Source organism: Typopeltis vanoorti, chromosome 7, assembly GCF_054136105.1.
Source record: "Typopeltis vanoorti isolate ZY-2024b chromosome 7, IOZ_Tvanoo_1.0, whole genome shotgun sequence".
NCBI lineage: Eukaryota > Metazoa > Arthropoda > Arachnida > Uropygi > Thelyphonidae > Typopeltis > Typopeltis vanoorti.
In genome coordinates this window covers 26,027,893-26,044,965 of record NC_143555.1, presented here as the reverse complement: position 1 = coordinate 26,044,965, position 17,073 = coordinate 26,027,893, and the positions used below count along the sequence as shown (strand labels likewise).

At 33.8% G+C, this 17,073-nt stretch overlaps 1 protein-coding gene across 1 annotated transcript in view; it reads left to right on the top strand.

Moving 5' to 3' along the window:
- ash1 (histone-lysine N-methyltransferase ash1) overlaps window positions 1–17,073 on the top strand; it is a 585,771-nt gene that overhangs the window by 136,541 nt on the left and 432,157 nt on the right. Inside the window, exon 6 of the mRNA XM_090395574.1 lies at window positions 15,275–15,446. Coding sequence (XP_090251700.1) covers window positions 15,275–15,446 — 172 coding nt within the window. The remainder of the gene's footprint in view (window positions 1–15,274; window positions 15,447–17,073) is intronic.

Here is a 17,073-nt window from a genome sequence, read left to right as displayed (position 1 = left end):
AGGTCAGTTCTTAAAGATAAGAACTAAACCACGATGACCACGCGAAGCACACGGTGAGAATATAGGGACAAACAAAACGGGGGGGGGGGGGGGGTAAATTCTGTGTTGCAGGTTTTATACGCTCCCTACAAGCGCCACGTTTCTGAGATTGTCTTCTCCTTTCTGCCATTCCTATTAGCCCCTGACTGGGTGACTTCATCGTTCCTCATACGGGCCTTTCCAATTCCGGGAATGTATGTGACTTGATGTTTTCTTAGAGGTAGCATCCATGGGCGCTTAAATTGCTTTTGTAGCATTAGGGCGACCTTTGCCCCTTCTTGCCGAATATTGGTATTCTTTCACGTGTAGAAAAATCACTGATTATCACTCTTACATTTGACCTTTTTGTTGACTTAAGTTACATTTAATATATAGTTACATTAACCTCCCAACCGGCCGGTGTGGATGAAATATTCAACACTCACTAGCTTTTTTCATGGATCAAAACTTCGTCGGCATTCTACCTTTTATCATGCCATTACCTTCCTCCGCCGTTAATCTCGTTACGCCTATTCTATAGCCATTAGTGGATTAACTGTTGCTGAGTGACCTTTGTGTTCCCCCCCCCCCCCCCCTGTCTTTATGTCTATTGTGTTGCTTAGAATTTCATTTACTGTCCTAAGTTATTTGACCTTTCTTGCCTCTAAAATGATTTATTGTGTCTCTTCCCAAAAATTGAAACGAATTTCACATATGCGAAAAAAATCAATCCTGAAATGACCACCGATCAGCTTTTGCAATGAATCTATTTAGTGATAGTAAATTTGGTGTATTTTATTCTACAAATCAGTGCACCGGAAGAGTTGCACTGATTGTTCTTTCACTTTACGTATAATAGTTAAATAATTTTTTTTCGAATTTTAAAATTTTCAAATATTTGCTTTGAAAATATTATGTCAAATATTTATATTTTTAAATAATATTTATTGAAATAAATATGTCCTTTTTCTTTCGTTTCTAGCGAAATAGCATTATATGGATCATCACATTTCAGATTTAGAAACGATTTTTTGTTATTCATAAAGACAAAATAAAAAAAAAATGCTAAATTGCATTACTCGGTTTCTGATCGTGTCTTTTTGGTATCAAAAATTTACATCCAATGATATTTTAGCAGTGATTCTTCGCCTTCGTCATTTATTTATTTATTTGTATTATGCATATTACGATAATATCTAGTGCATAACCTAGTAGATATGTTGAAAATATAATGTGAAAAATATCATATACGGAATGATTCAACATTTTTGCTCATTTTGAAGATTTTCTAATGCTTCCCCCCCCCCCCTTATTCTCTCCTGGAACTGAATTGCATAACTACTCTAAATTTCTATACAGGTTTGAAAGCTTTTCTAGACAGCATTCAAAATCAATTACTTCATTTTACCATTTTGACAAAAGATATACGGCAATCAGATTGTATTGTGAAGCTTCTAATTCTGTTCTATTTATTTGCAATCTAAAACCAGCTGTTCTACTCTCCGCTGAAATTATGTGAAATTTTAGAAATAATATGCTATATTTTCACCATGCAAAATTGTTTATGTGCATACCACACAAAAGAAAGTTCAGTAGTATTATTTGTGTTTGTTTTTCTTTTAAAAAAATCTAAATATTACTTCTGCTGCTGCTGGAAGCTATTTCTGAAATAATCTACGTCTTCTAAATACTTGGTAATATCCTCTTAGCTGCAGGAAAAGTTGAAGGCTTATTACTCTCAGTGCTATTGAGAAGAAAGGGGAGAACACTAAAGTGCCCCAGGCTGTAGTGCAGAATATGTCAAGAATGTCTTGTTTCCTTTTCGATTGTTGATTACCTATATCCTAACAGAAATACTGATATTTCGTTTACATGCTTATACATTATTTATGCCAAAATAATTGCTTAATTTATAATGATCAGTTTCACTTTTATTATCAAAAATTAGAAATTAAATCATACAATTATCTTGAAAAAGAGGATTTGAATTATTTTCAAAGAAAAGGTGCATATGTGTTTCATAATCTTCTTTTTTTTGGGGGGGGGGGTATAGACCTAAGCAATCTGCGGATATTTCAGATAATTTATTTCATAAATCGTTCGCAAGATAGCTGTTACAAACGTAAATCACTTGGGGAACATACCCGTTCATTTTAGTGTAAAATAGTAGCAAAGTTCAGTTACTTTAGATATCTAATCTAGAAGAAAATGTTATGTCTGCTGAGATTAGAATCATACGTGAATAATTTTTCTGACATGATTTCTCTATTTGTTATAATGTAACCAATTTCCAGATTTTTTTCCCTCCTGCAGACTTCATGTTATATGCAGTAATTTCTTCTTTGTACTACAAGAAAAAAAATCAGATAACAGAAGAAAAATATGTAGTATTTTCTTTTCCACTGGCTGAATTTACAATGTTCTTTCTTTGTGTTTTGAAGAGAAAGTGCAAATGACTTTTTTCTTACTATTTTTGCCATTATAACATCTCATATAATTATAAGAGTCACATTTTACCGTTTTTCTCCCACACGAGAAACAGAAATAAGTTGGTAATAATATTGTTGATTCTGCCAAACTTCATTGTAGCAGAAATTTTTATTACAAAACTTTGTAATATATATATATATATATATATATATCTCCGAAACAAGAAATCTGGAACCCATATCACATCAATGTTGAGTGTTGGCAAGGTGAAAATGTTCCCGTTATTATTTATATATTTCATTTATTAACAAGGGGGCTATGCCCAACCCCCCGTGTTCCGGTATGGTAGACTAGTTCTCCTTCAATTGTGATTACTCGAAAGGGGGTTCCGCCACTGAATTCTGATGACTCGAATTTTGAAGACTCAACACTCAGGGTAGCCCCTGAGTTTCAAAACGTTTCGATAAACATGACATAAAAAGGCTTATCATTTTATATATATATATATATATATAGGGTAGATTTTATTTCATTATTTTTTATTGTTTTGATGAAATACTTTACCTGGAATACTCTTTCCAGTTTCTCTGTGTCATAAAAAGAACTTAAAAATTAGCCTTCAAGATGAAAAAGAAACAGTGCATTCGGGTATCCCTCTATCAATATTTGTAGTCCTGAAAAGGACTGTTTTGATGACCTTGAAAACAAACATTTTTTATTTCATACTGTTCAGAATTTGAAATTCATGAACAGCGTGGAACACCTTGAAGCAAGGGTAAACACACAAAGCAGTTTTACACTCAGGGCACCAGATTTTTGTTTCCTTTCTGATATTTTTTTTATTACATACATAATATTTGCATGCAGGTTTTTTTTTTATTAGCCGTTGGTGGTAGATTTTCGGGATAATGGTTGGAGTTAGCAGCGTTCAACCTCAGATGTCTGGCAGGATTTCCTGTTTTTCTGCTTGCTGAAGAAGGTGCATGTGCATGCAGCAATGCTTTCGCTATTTCTATTCTGTATTCTAGAAATGTTATGGTAGACAAACATTTTTTCTTGTACAGGAGGAAACTGTTCCAAATAACAAAATCCAAACACTTCAAAATTCAAATAACATGTCCAAACACTTTTTTGTAATATTTTTTATGCTGTTTCCTCATTACAGAGTAGAATGATTGCTGCTGATCGCACCTGTCGACTCAACCCATAGTGTCGTATGCACACACAGCAATGGGTTTTTCGTTCTTCAAACCATGCTTCTTCACGGATTCCGCTGATGGATTGTGCAGGGAAGATAGCAGAAAAACATCTTTTTTGTCTTTCCAACGTAGTGCAAAGACTTTCCCTCGCTGATAAATTCGGATTTCCCCCTTCGATAGCTTTCCTGAAGCCAGATCTGGAGGCATATCTCGACTTTTTGCATTTACAGTACCATAACTACCTGTAAGATGCTGTAAAAGCAAATCAGCGAGTTCAGGACACATATATAGTAATTATCCATTATAATGCAGTAACCTTTCCCCAGTAAAGGGTCTAGTAACTGCATTACTGCACGCATCGACAAGGGGAGATCCGAATATTTATCGTGCTTGATTACAGTTTGCTTTCCCGTATAAGGTTTAAATATCCCAAAGATATCCACTTTCCGATTCACAAAGCATAAAAAATTTTACTCCATACTTCGCTTTCTTTTTGGGAATATACTGCTTACATTTCAGTCCACCTTTGAATGGCATAAGGCTTTCATCGATACTCAAGTCTCTCTCAGGAATGTAGAGTGATCTACATTTTTGACGGATTTTCATCAGAAAATCATAAATTTTGTTGAGGACTGGGCAAGGATGTGTTGCCTGATCGTATTCCTCATTATTCTGAAAATGTAAATACTTCATGATGAGACTGAATTGTTTTTCAGTCATAACATCACGAAACATTGGCGTGTTCAGAATCCAGTCTGTAGACCAATACATTTCGAGAGCGGGCTTTCGAAATGTATTTCGAAACTTCGAGTTTTTCATTTTCTTTATTCTGCTATTGCATTTGAAGGATGACAGCGATTTTAAATATTTATTTCACCTATATCCGAATATCACATAATTTCCTGATTTATAATAATCAGGAAATATGTATATTGTCTGATTTATAATTTGCTAATTTATAATAATCACCACATAGTTTCAGTATCGAAAAATTAAAGTTATGTGGAACAATTACTAGAGAAAAATAACGAATTAAATAAAAACTGTACCTATGTTTCATAACAGTTTCCGGGTGTGTGATAGCAATGCAATGGGGGGGGGGGGTTGAACTATCAGAGGCGAAATAAAGTTCAATTCTATTGTAAAAATATGGAAATGAAATTTCACATTTGATATACATATTTTGAATGATAAAAATAAGCAAATGTATTGCTTACTTTAAAAATTGGAGAATAAAATATCTGAATTATGCAGAAAATATAAATTTAAATCATAACTGTTAATTTCATTTTGTAATGACCAATTATACAAGGAAACCAAGAAAGTGAAAGTACAGATTACTATACAACATGAAGAAAAAATTTAGTAATATGATTAAAGAATTTCATGTTATTCTCTATAGAGAATAACATGAAATTCTCTATAGAGAATAAGCAAAGTTGCTGAAGCGTGTCCTAAAGGAAATCTGTTAAGTATTATTCGATTTCGATGGTTTTGTACAAAAATAAAATTAATATAATGTGGAACGTCGGAAGCCGGCTTTCTTTTCTTTTTTTAAAAGAATATTTCTAATAATTATCGTGAATTAATTTCTTCGAGAACAAAGAAAAATCTTTTGTCTAAGTAGCGATTAGAAAAAAATTAGCGCAAAAAAATAAAAAATTAAATTGGTTAAGTGAAGAAATTATGCAAGACCTTTATTTTGTCCAGAAATTAAAACTGTATTGTACAATAAAAAGAGAAAACAAAAATATAAATAATTTCTCTATTTTTAGTCTATCATATATAACTGAAATCCAGTTCACCAGCATGGAACAAGAAAGTCCGTTTCTTGTTATAGGCAACTGAGAGGCAGCTACGAACTGGAGATAATCCAATTAACCTTTCTCTTCAGCGTGAGGGTTTATCACACCTTTTAATGGACATGACAGTCAAATTGCACTTCTCTTCCAGGTTCTTTAAACAGGTGGACTGAATCTTATCCAGATTTAGTTGGACGTCTATAGACGTCCTAGCCGGTAGGAAGGTTAACTTCAATATAAACAATTCTTCTTTTAATTTGCAAGTTGTTATTTCTTTTAAACATAGTTAAATTGTGCCAAAATGATAAGTATGCTCATTCAGTGGAAAATTTCTGTTAGACTCTGGAAAGGTGATGTCATTTAGAATGAGGTCGCTTTTTCAGATCTAACAACTGTCACTCTCTGTAGGATCGTTTTGTTGCTGCTGGTATGTAGGATCATCATCATCATCATCATCAGAATCACTCGGCTCCAAACCATCTTCAGATTCCTCCAACAGTTTTTTAATCTCCTCTTCAGTAAGTCTCTTGTGGTAATAGGCATTTTTTTATGCTTGATGGACCTGGCTTTTGGTTATCCATCTGTAAAAGAGATGATAATGCCAATTAACACACTTACTATTCATTTATGCTTGCAAAAATAAAATAATATGAGGCCTTTATACATTAGAGGATTAAAATGTTCTGGATCAGAGATATTTTTTGAAATTTTTTTTTCACTTGATTATAAATTCAGTTAAACTTGAAAAGAAATTATATTGTTTATTCCTTTATCCAAGTGTAAGCAAAGAAAGTTTGTGTGTGAATTATCTTTATGACTTGGCTTCTTGTATATAGTAAGTAGCTAATAACTTAATTCACTATGTAGTCATTAATAGTTCATATAGATTCTGATGTAGAATATGTTGAGGTAATGACTTCACATCAATTGCATTAATAGTCATTAGCCTCTATGTTCAAGAAGCCTAGTCCAGAAGATACATCACATGCAAACTTGGTTTGCTTATGCTTGGATAAAGGATTAAATAAGAACATAGTTTCTTGGTTTGTTTAATTTAATTTATAACTAAGTGACTTTATACAATTATCTGTCATCCAGCATGTTTTAATAGTATGGTGGAACTGTAAAATCTCGATGTAGATTAAAAATAGGAAACGCTTGACATAGATTTTTTACAGAGGTCAAGTCCCATAAGAATGTTGTAAAAATAACTTGTTTGTCTCTATATATTTTGTACTAGATATTTTTGTAAATAACCTTTGAAGTTAACTGTATATACTCCTTAAAAAGGAATATTTCAGAGTGTTAAAAAAACAAGGCAATGTTTTGCCGCCAGAACTTTATGTAATGGCTCTACATGACGGCATAAGAAAGGTTGTTTATGATTTTTTTTGTGTATGAGAAAGACAAGCTCTGTGCATAAACGCCTCCGAAGTCAGTTAGAAAGGTTCAAACAACTTTCCGATTGCAGGCAACTCACAATCAAAAGAAAGTGGGCCGAACTTGAAAGAAGATGAAAGAGCCATGCCGAGTTCTTTGGGGATTACAAACTTTGTGCGAGGTCTCAGAGAAGGAATAATAAAAAGGGACAGAGCCAAGCATAGGGAGCTTCCCGGTTCGAGACGTCACTAGAGAGAGACAACTTCTATGCCAGAGAGAGGGATTCCAGAGGCCACAGACGAAGCTCCCCACTTCCAGCAGTTGCCAGAGAGGGGCTTCCCGGTTACAGTCTAGAGAGCTTCGAGTTGCCGAAAGGAGAAGCTCCAGTTGCCGGAGAAAAGCTTCCAGGCTAGAAAGGGATCCCGGTTGACAGTTGGCGGCAATTACAGTTTCTTGGAGGCCGGAGTTCAAGCTACTTAAGATTGCAGTCGTCCAGGCATTATCGGCGAGCCAAAGCAGAGGAGAAAAGGCAATGTAAATTACCTGAAGCAGCTTTGCTCAGAAGTTTTTCTTTTCGCAGTGGGAGAAGAGAACAACATTTTGCTGGAGTTGTATGAGTACCACAGGTCGCTGTTTACAGCCCGCTATTTTTCCGATGACATACTACTGAAGCCAAATTCCTGAAGGAAGCTCAGGATCTGAGATGAAAGAATTGCCATAGAACTTTTAGTGAAAGAATTTTGACTGAATGTGTGATACAGAGCCTTTGTAAGTTACACACTTTTGTATATTCCCTCTTATAGTTGTTATAGAAGGACGTTTAAGATTTCTGTTTAATAGTGATAAGAAGTGTCCTTAAGAGAGTCAATTGGCATGTTGGAAATTGATATGAAATTTGTAAAAATAACTCTAATCTCTTTGTAAGTAAACTAGGAGTTTAATAAGTTGAATTTGTAAGCAGAGAGTTAATAGGTTTTGATTTGAAGAGATTAATTAATGTTGATGTAAAAAAGTTCAAATTTGTGCTAAAGAATTTTTATAGATGGATAGAGAAGGCAATCTCCCTATTGTTTAATTCATGCATATTTCATAGTAATGTAAATAAAATGTGTTTTGATTTTTTTGTTAAAGAAGTGCTGCCTGATAGTTTATTTTTACAACTGCACTGTTCCTAAATAAATCGGACTTGTGAGCGTGAAACTATGTTAGATAGCCGAAGCATAAAGTTAAGTAAAAGAATAGACCATGGCTGTTTGTGTAAAGTTTTATTGAAGGAATTTGTGTTAGAGAGAAAGAAATCTGCCTGCCGTATTATTGAGTTTTATGCTAATTAAATGATATTAGTGCCACAGTCTAAATTAAATAAATTTTCTAGTATCTTAGGCATAAGACTTGTAGTGCGAAGGGTAGATAAACATTTGCTAATAATATAAGCAAGAAAGATTCAGAGAGAAAAAGCGCACACAGCTAATTAGCTAATAAGAATAATGGTATATAAGGTATAGAGAAAAAATAAAGACACTTAAAATAAAGAGAAATCAACAGCTTATGATTACAATGGCACAGCATTCATTTACAGTACACCATTTCACTACATTTATATGGAAAATATATACGGAATGCATTAATTCAATGAGTGTTTAATGTTTGGCTCTCACTGATGAGACGTTAGTAAAAGTCAAAATAGTTTGGGTAGTGGCCCAAACCATAATGCATCGCATTATACATGTCTGAAACATTGGGTGCTTTGCATTATGGGATACTGAGGCTAATAAGTCATAATCCTCTATACACAAGTAGCCTGTGTATCATGAAAATACTTCATGCACAAAGTTCGTTAGTGCTCACCTGAATAAAGAATTACACCAGAATATAATTTCTTTGTAAGTTTTATTTATTACTCTTAGATATAAACTCCGACAATATTGCACTTCTTATAGATAACAGAATAATTCGGAGGAAAATCTTTGCTAAGATGTTTGTATTAACATAAATTTTGCATGCAGTACTATCATTGTTTCTTCTATACCTCTTGATAGTGCGTATGAGGAATTTGACGATGTTAAAAAGACAAAAGAACGTGATCTTTTACACAAAGCATTTATGCAGAACACATATTCTTAAAAACTTTATACAAAATAGTAATTATAGAATTACCAGCATAATCGGGTATAGAAGCAACATACATTGTTCCATAATTTTTTCATTCATGTTTATATATATATATATATATATGCACACATGTAGATATGTCATCATCATCATCAAATTCCTGCCATTTACCTTCAAGGGGGTGTACAGGATATGATAGTACTACATGATAAATTTACATCATTACTAACTTCCTATCTACAATTTTCCTCCAGATCAGTCTGTTACTTGACAAGACTCCAATATTATCAGATCTTATATTTCTGTCGTCTAAGGCACTTTGTACTCTATCAAACCACCTATATCTTGGTCTTCCGGTGGGTCGTTTTCCTGCCAACCTAGCAGAGAACACTTGTTTTGCCAATCTTTCCTCGCCCATCCTGTTTAAATGACCATATCACCTGAGATGAGCTCTGCTAACGCATTCCTGGATACTGACTGTCAAGTTCTTTCCTAATATCCTGTTTTTTAATATGATATTGCCATTGATGCCATCTGTTCACACCTCTAATCTTTCTCAGGACTCTCATATCTGCGGTCTCTGGTCAAGTGTTTTACTTCTATCCCAGCTCTCAGATCCACAAATTAAAACTGGTTTGAACACTGTCTTGTATACAGCTAATTTCTCTCTTATTCCATATGAATTTATTCAATTGACTTCCTACTATACCAGCTTTATTGATTCTGTTATCTATTTTCATATTTAATTTACCATCTTCACTAAATATCATGCCTAAGTAGGTGAAATATTTTACTTGTTCCACAGGTTCTCCATTCACAATGCAGTTAATATTTTCAGCGATTCTGCCTATTTTCATTGCCTTTGTCTTTTTATTGCTGACCTTCATACCATATCTATTACAACAGTTATTCAATTTAGTCAAGGAATCTTGCAGACTCGTAGTGGATTTATTGATAAGTATAACATCGTCCGCATAAAGCAAAGAGCTGACATTAACATCTCCAATTTTGATATTATGTTTAATACCACACTTTCCTTTATAATGTGATCCATGTGGATAATCTTATACCTGATATCTTAAGAATGTAGAATTCTCAGCTATCATGGTGTAACATGAAGAATATATTAAAAAAAAAAAAAAAAAAAAAAACCTGCATAAAAGATAATAGATGAATTATTTAAAAGAAAAAGAAATATTCTTGCATCCAATAAAATATATAAAATATAAAGGTGTTTGTTAAACTAACTAACAAAAGAAAGAATATATTAATGTTGTAATATGATATAAAAGAGAAAATTTAACTATATAAGACAGAAAAGGATTAGTCATAAGAGATGGTATGTGAGAGGCTAGAGATTAACAATATTAAGTGAATTCATAGAAAAATTTTGGAAAGGGGATTAAGTTAGAGGCTAGCGGAAGAAAAACAACAGACTATTGCTCAGGGCCGATTCCTGGATTGAGACATCGTTTGGCTCGCCGACCAAAGGACGTTTGGCAGAAAAAAAAAACGCCACCCTAATATTGGTCGGTGAAGTAAAAACAAGTAGGGGCGGAGAAAAGAAGTTAAAGAGGAGGGAACGTATAAAAGGGTGGGAATCCCCCCCCCCCATATAGCTTTTTGGTTTTTGTTTTGGTTCTGTTCCCGAGGAGTTCTCTACGAGCTCCGTGGCATATGTTTCACGCAGTTTTCCTGAGTGGAGATTGGGGTTATATCTCCGTCGTCACAACATGGAAACAAAAGTGAGCGGGATTTCGATTCCGGATTTCCCATGTAAGAAGCGAAGAATGCCATAGAGTCAAAGAAAAGGAAACATATTCTTTGTGTTTCAACTTCAGTGACAACCACGAGAAAGGGAAAGATATAAAGATATCGATATCCACGTCGCGAGTCGCACAGCCGTCATATAGATGATTCAAAGTGTGTCCTGAATTACGGAAGTTTAAAACCGCGTAAGCATAGTTCAACTCCAAAAGGAACGCAGGAGTAGCAGATTATCGGAGAGGTTATACCAAGCTAGTTCAATCAGAAAAAGGTAAAGACCCATATGAAAAACTCAAGAAAGAAAGGTACTGTAAAATATATCTAATGTTAACTAAAATTTGTCTGCAATAAGTATCATTATTCTAATACGGAACTGTTGAAGTAACCAAAGAAAATTTATACTAGGACTTTAGTATCTGACAGAACATATTAAAATAAGCTGGCTAGTGTTAATGTTATATGAATAATTAAGTGTCCTGAGAATTTTGCATGTCTATTGTATGAGAAAGTTAAAATGTCATAGTTGTGTGTTAGTGCAGTAAAAGGTTTAGTTAATCTACTTAAGTTTGAATAGTTAAATAGTGTGAATTAATCTTATATGTCCATGTCACATGAGGTTATGTGTTGAATTGTTATGGCGGCATGATCGTAATACCCATTATAGGATCATAGCCTAATTACTTGTAATAAGTTAATGTTAGTTTGTAAGTATTTAGTTTAGCATTGAATAATAACAAAAATTGAATTGTACCATGTTAAAGTTTTTAATAAACCTTTGTTCAATGATAAGAAAAGTTGTCTGAAATTGCTGTCCAATGCACCACTTGAACAATACGGCCTAATCACGCGGGAAATTAATGTGTTAAGAAACGAGATAAAGTGTCACGACTGCAACATTGTTTCACTTTCAACATATTTTAGTTCTTTCTCCTTGATTTCGTATATAATATCTCAAACTAAATATCCCAAAAGGCGCAGTATAAATACAAATATTAGGGGTACTAAGGGGAGAAATAACTTAAGTATTAGTAAAAAGTTTGGTGATATCTCGTGCATAGATAATAGTTGAACATAGCTAAGCAGAATTTCTCTAATTTGAATAAAAATCATAAATTGGGACACAACAATAATGAATAACAGAGGGGATAATGTACATCCTTGTCTCACACCAGATTTAACATTAAACCATCTTCCTGTACTTCCTTCAATTCTAACTGGTGACTTACAATTCAAATAAAGACTAAGTGTTGCTTGATATAATGCTCTATTGACTCCATATAACTGTAGCGTATTGAATAGCTTCTCTCTTGACACCTTATCATATGCCTTTTCCAGATCTACTAAACTCAAATAGAGATCTTTGTTATATTCCCATGCTTTCTCGACTATTTGTCATAAAGTGAAGATCTGATCCTGACGGCCTCTATTTGGCCTGAATCCAGCTTGTTCTTCACCCAGCTTTTCTTCCACAATTCTTCTCAACCGTTTCTTAAGTATACTTGCATATATCTTACCAGAAACACTCTACAGGGAAACATTTCTGTAATTCTCACATTCAGTTTTATTTCCCATTTTATATATGGATACTATGAGAGCTCTACTCCAATCACCGGCAATTCGTCCCTCTGTCCAGTCCTTCTGAACTATTCAGTGCAGCCACTGCAAAACTTTTATACCACCATACTTCAGCATATATTTCTGGTCGAATATCATCTACTCCTGCTGCCTTTCCACATTTTAAGCCTTTGATTGCTTTTTCTACTTCAACTATGGATATGTATTCCTGACTGTATGCCTGTCGAGTGTTTTTTACCACTGTGCTATCACTGCTTGTTTCATTTAGCAATTTCTCAAAGTAATTACTCCATACTTCAAGGATATCTTTTAATCCCATTTTCATGTCACCTTTATCATCTCTAACTCCTTTTACAGTACTCTTTCCTCCATTTCTAAGCTTCTTCAATAACCTCCAAAATATTTTGCCAGCTTCTTGATATTTATAACTGGTAATTAGTTTACGGAATTAACAACGCATATAAAGTATATTAATTAAAGGTAACTTTAATGAATAACTTCTATATTTCGGCAGCGTCACATTGCTCTCTTCAGGAACATAAAGATATGGTATGTGCACGCAGGCACTAACACAAAGCAAATGAGGAAGAAAGCAAGAAACTAATATTGTTCCTAAAGTCCTAATGGCGCCCTCCTGCGGGCCAATTTGGTAGTCTTGGCTGTTGGGCCGAAGTTCTCATAATGTAAGTCTCCCAAATTTGGGGCAGTTTCATGCACCCAAATTTGTTGAGGTTAGGAACCTTTTTTAGAGCTGCTGAAGATTCTCTGAGTAATCTTTCGTATTTAAACTTGCTGCGATGAATTATTTTTGTTTTTTTCCAACGAATTTTATGGTGGGTATCTAAGGCATGGTCTGCGAGCCCAGAGCGGCTGTACTGGACGTATAAGCCTTGCTACTAGATTTCTTGATATTTATTTTCTATGTTCTTGCCAAAGTCCTCCCATGACTTTCTTCTTTTCCTTCACTGCCACTTTAACTTCCTGTGTGCACCATGGAGTTCTGATTTTTCTATCTATGCAGACAACCTCACTACATGCCTCTCTGGCTGAATCAATCAAGGTTTCCTTCAAGGCTTGCCACTGAATCTCTGAAGTTTGGTTCCTGTTCTCAAATTCTTTCATTTTTTCTTCAATAATCTTTTTGTATTTTAGTCTACAGTTCACATCTCTGAGCTACTCAACTTTTATTCGCTTTAAAACTTTCTTACATGTTATTCTTTTCAATATGAAATTCAATTTTATCCTGCTCAAGACTAAATAGTGATCACTTCCAATTTCAAATCCTCTGTACACTCTGGTGTCCTGCACCAGAGAGAAAACATCGTTATCAACAATAACATAGTCAATGAGACTTTTCTTATTTCTTGCCTCTTCTCTCCATATGAATTTGTGCACATTTTTATGTTGGAACATGGCGTTAGTAATAACCAGTCCATGTTCTGAGCAGAAATCCAACAAGTATTTGCCATTATTATTAGCTTTTCTCTTTTCTCCTAATTTTCCCAAAATATTTTTGTGTATGAAAATCATTTCTTACTCTGCTATTTAGATTCCCAACAAGGACCAACTTTTCCTTTTTGTAAAGCATCAAAAAATTCTCCCACTTCTACCTTAGTAGACCTTCTGTGGGTCATAAACAGAAATAAGTCTCATTGTCCAGTTCCCCATTCTCATATTTGCCCATATTACTCTACTTGAGATTGACTGCCATTCAAGAAGATTAGGATCGTATTTTGTGTTGAATACAATGGTTACTCCTTCTTTTTCTTGATTGTCATCGCCTGAATATAACATTTTGTATTTATTGCTCAGAAAGTTCTCTCCAGTTTTTGTCTTTTTTGTTTCAGTCACTCACATTATGTTGATCTGGTACTTATCTAATTCCTCAGCTAGCTCCATTTCTTTGCCATTCAGGCGTCTTACGTTGATAGTACCGATCTTTAACTCTGGTGATGTTGAGTTGGGGTTTGTTTTTAGATTTGTTCCAGTAGCTGACTCTTCGCTGTTCACCCTGGTTCCCTGGCGAAAACAACGGGGGCCTTGTTTAACCGGGCGACGCCCCCTCCGGCATGAAATTTTGTCATGTTGTACCAACATTTTTTATTTTGGTTTAACCAATAAGATTACAATTTGGTCGGCTAAATCCCAATTTGCCAGCCCATCCTCGTTCGTTCAGTATCCAGGTAGATACCCAATCGGGTGCACCACGAGAAGGTGAGTATTGGACATTAGGTCAGAATGTTGTGTATGAAGTTTGACTTAGTACCAAATCCCACTAAGATTGCTTGAAAAGAATCATGATTACTGACACAAATATGTTTAATAAGCACCTCGAGTTGCTTGAAAAGTGTTATATTTACTTTTCAGATTATTTAACCCTTACCCCACTAAGAATATTACTGTATCGTTTGTGTGTGTGTTGGGGTGGAGGATTCATCCATCACTGGTATGATAGACTTTGACTTGTATAGGATCAATTCCCACAGTGAGTGTTGCAAATCCATGGTGATCCTGAACACTGATAATAAATTGATGGTGTTGTGCAAAATGTAACATTTGTAAGAGGTTTAGACCATTGCTGAAATTTATAAATGCTGTAATCATCTTTTTTTTTTTTAAATATAAAGTGAATTAATTGAAATAATAGTATCCTGTAAGTGTGCTGCAAATGATTATGCTACTGGTAGCACAGATAAAATGTTGCAAAAACTTCCTAAAATTGGAAAAAAAACACTAGATGGAGTTCTAGCACTATGAAATAAAGGTATTGACTTAACATTTACGCCCCCTTCCTGCTCTCATATTTGGATGAGAAATCACGTTCTATTTATATGATTTATATGTTTATTCATTGAACAATTGTTTAATGAATAATTATACATCACATAAACAGAATATTCACTGTATATTTAAATATACATAAGTAAATATTCACCCAGATAATCATGTTTTTAATTTTGAATGGAAAAAACAGTATTTTGTTTATTTTAGTGGAAAGAAAAATGCGAAGCGATCACAGTCCAAAGAAAAATTAAATTATATTCCACAAGATCATGAACATGGCTTATTACCCTCCCCAATCCATGTGGGAAGATATTTGCGTGAAAGAAGATCAGACTTTCAACTTTCTTATGACATTTGGTGGCTGTATAAACATAAGCAGGTAAATAAATATACATTTTGGAAATAATTTATAGTTTATTCGATAGCAGATTTGATTTTTATCGCATTTAAAACAGTCTCATTTTATCTTTTTCATTGCACTTACATTTCATTAGAAAAAATTGCATAGTTTAATTATTATCAGCTATAATAATGTTTATTAAATAAAACTAACCATCTTCATGATAACGATATTTAATTATGTGTTGTGATTTCTGGTGAATGGAAAAGGCATGGTTGATTTTTGTTCTGAAAGTTCATTATAAATTCTTCAATACTAGACAAGAACTCCAGTGACTAAACAAGGCTGCTACACATTTGTAGTTGTTCAGGATTGTTTATTTTCAGAAAACCTTAAGGAATGCCTGCCTGTTTGGTAAAAAAAAAAAAAAAAAAAAAATTAGCTTGGGTAATATTTGATATAATTTATCATCAAATTGCTGACATATACTGTCAGCGGGTGTAGAGGATACTGTGATAGTATGACATGAAAAATTTACTTCATTACTACCCATTAGTTATCTTTCTGAGAATTAGCCTGTTATCTGTCAGAACTTCATTATCAGCTGTTATGTTTTGATCTTCTATGGCCTAGAGTCTGGAAAAGTTGGTTTTCATACCCCTTCATAAGAAAGATATGTAGGATTGCAGGAACTATTAGTTTAATCTCTCAATGCATGCAAGATTTTATTAAAGATCATTCTAAATGGGATTGAGGTAGAGATGTCCGAGGAACAAGGAGGTTTTAGGAGAGGCAAGGGTACCAGAGATTAGATCCTTTGCCTTTGACAGATCATAGAGAAGTATAAAGAATTTGGACTCCTTTTGATAATGTATTTCATAGACTACTCCAAAGCTTCTGTGTTCAGCATGTGAAACTGTGAGAAGTAATAATGGGTTTTCCTCAACATACTATCAAATTGATAGCTAACTTATACAGTGAGCAAGAAGCCACCATAAGAACAGGTGTTGAATTTTAGGTGTATTTGAGATGTTTTAAGGGTAATTTTTGAACTTGAAACCTGTGATTCCATGCATTAAGAATTTTGCCTATAGAAAACATTGATAATATTAGCAGTAGTTTATAATACAGTGTTAAGTAGCAAAAGATTTTCAAGTAAAACAAGTAAATGTAATTCTATATAATAAAATATGAAGGCGACTTCGTGTGCGTGTGTGTGTGTGTGCAGGGCCGGCACTACCATTTAGGCAAACTAGGCAAACGCCTAGGGTGCAAGCCATTAAAGGGCACAGAACTTCAAGCTATGCTTTATTCATACTTTACTAAAATATCAAAATTAAATAGTGATATATGATTTAGGTATCAATTCTTTTTCCTTAATCCCTCACACCATTTTACTATTTAACTCTTGGTTCTTTTTTTGTTTCCTTACCTAAATGCTTCGAACTTACCACTATTTAAAATTCAATCAAGATTAATATTTTAAAACATTAACATTTCAAAATATAAAATTTCGGTATTTTATAACTTTTTTTTTTTTTTTTGTTAATGAATTATAACAGAGAATTTTCAAATTGATTAAAAAAAGAAAATAAAAAAAAGCCCTATTAATTTAACCTGGAAGGCAATTTTATTTTGTTTAATGTCAATTAGAAACATTTTAGTT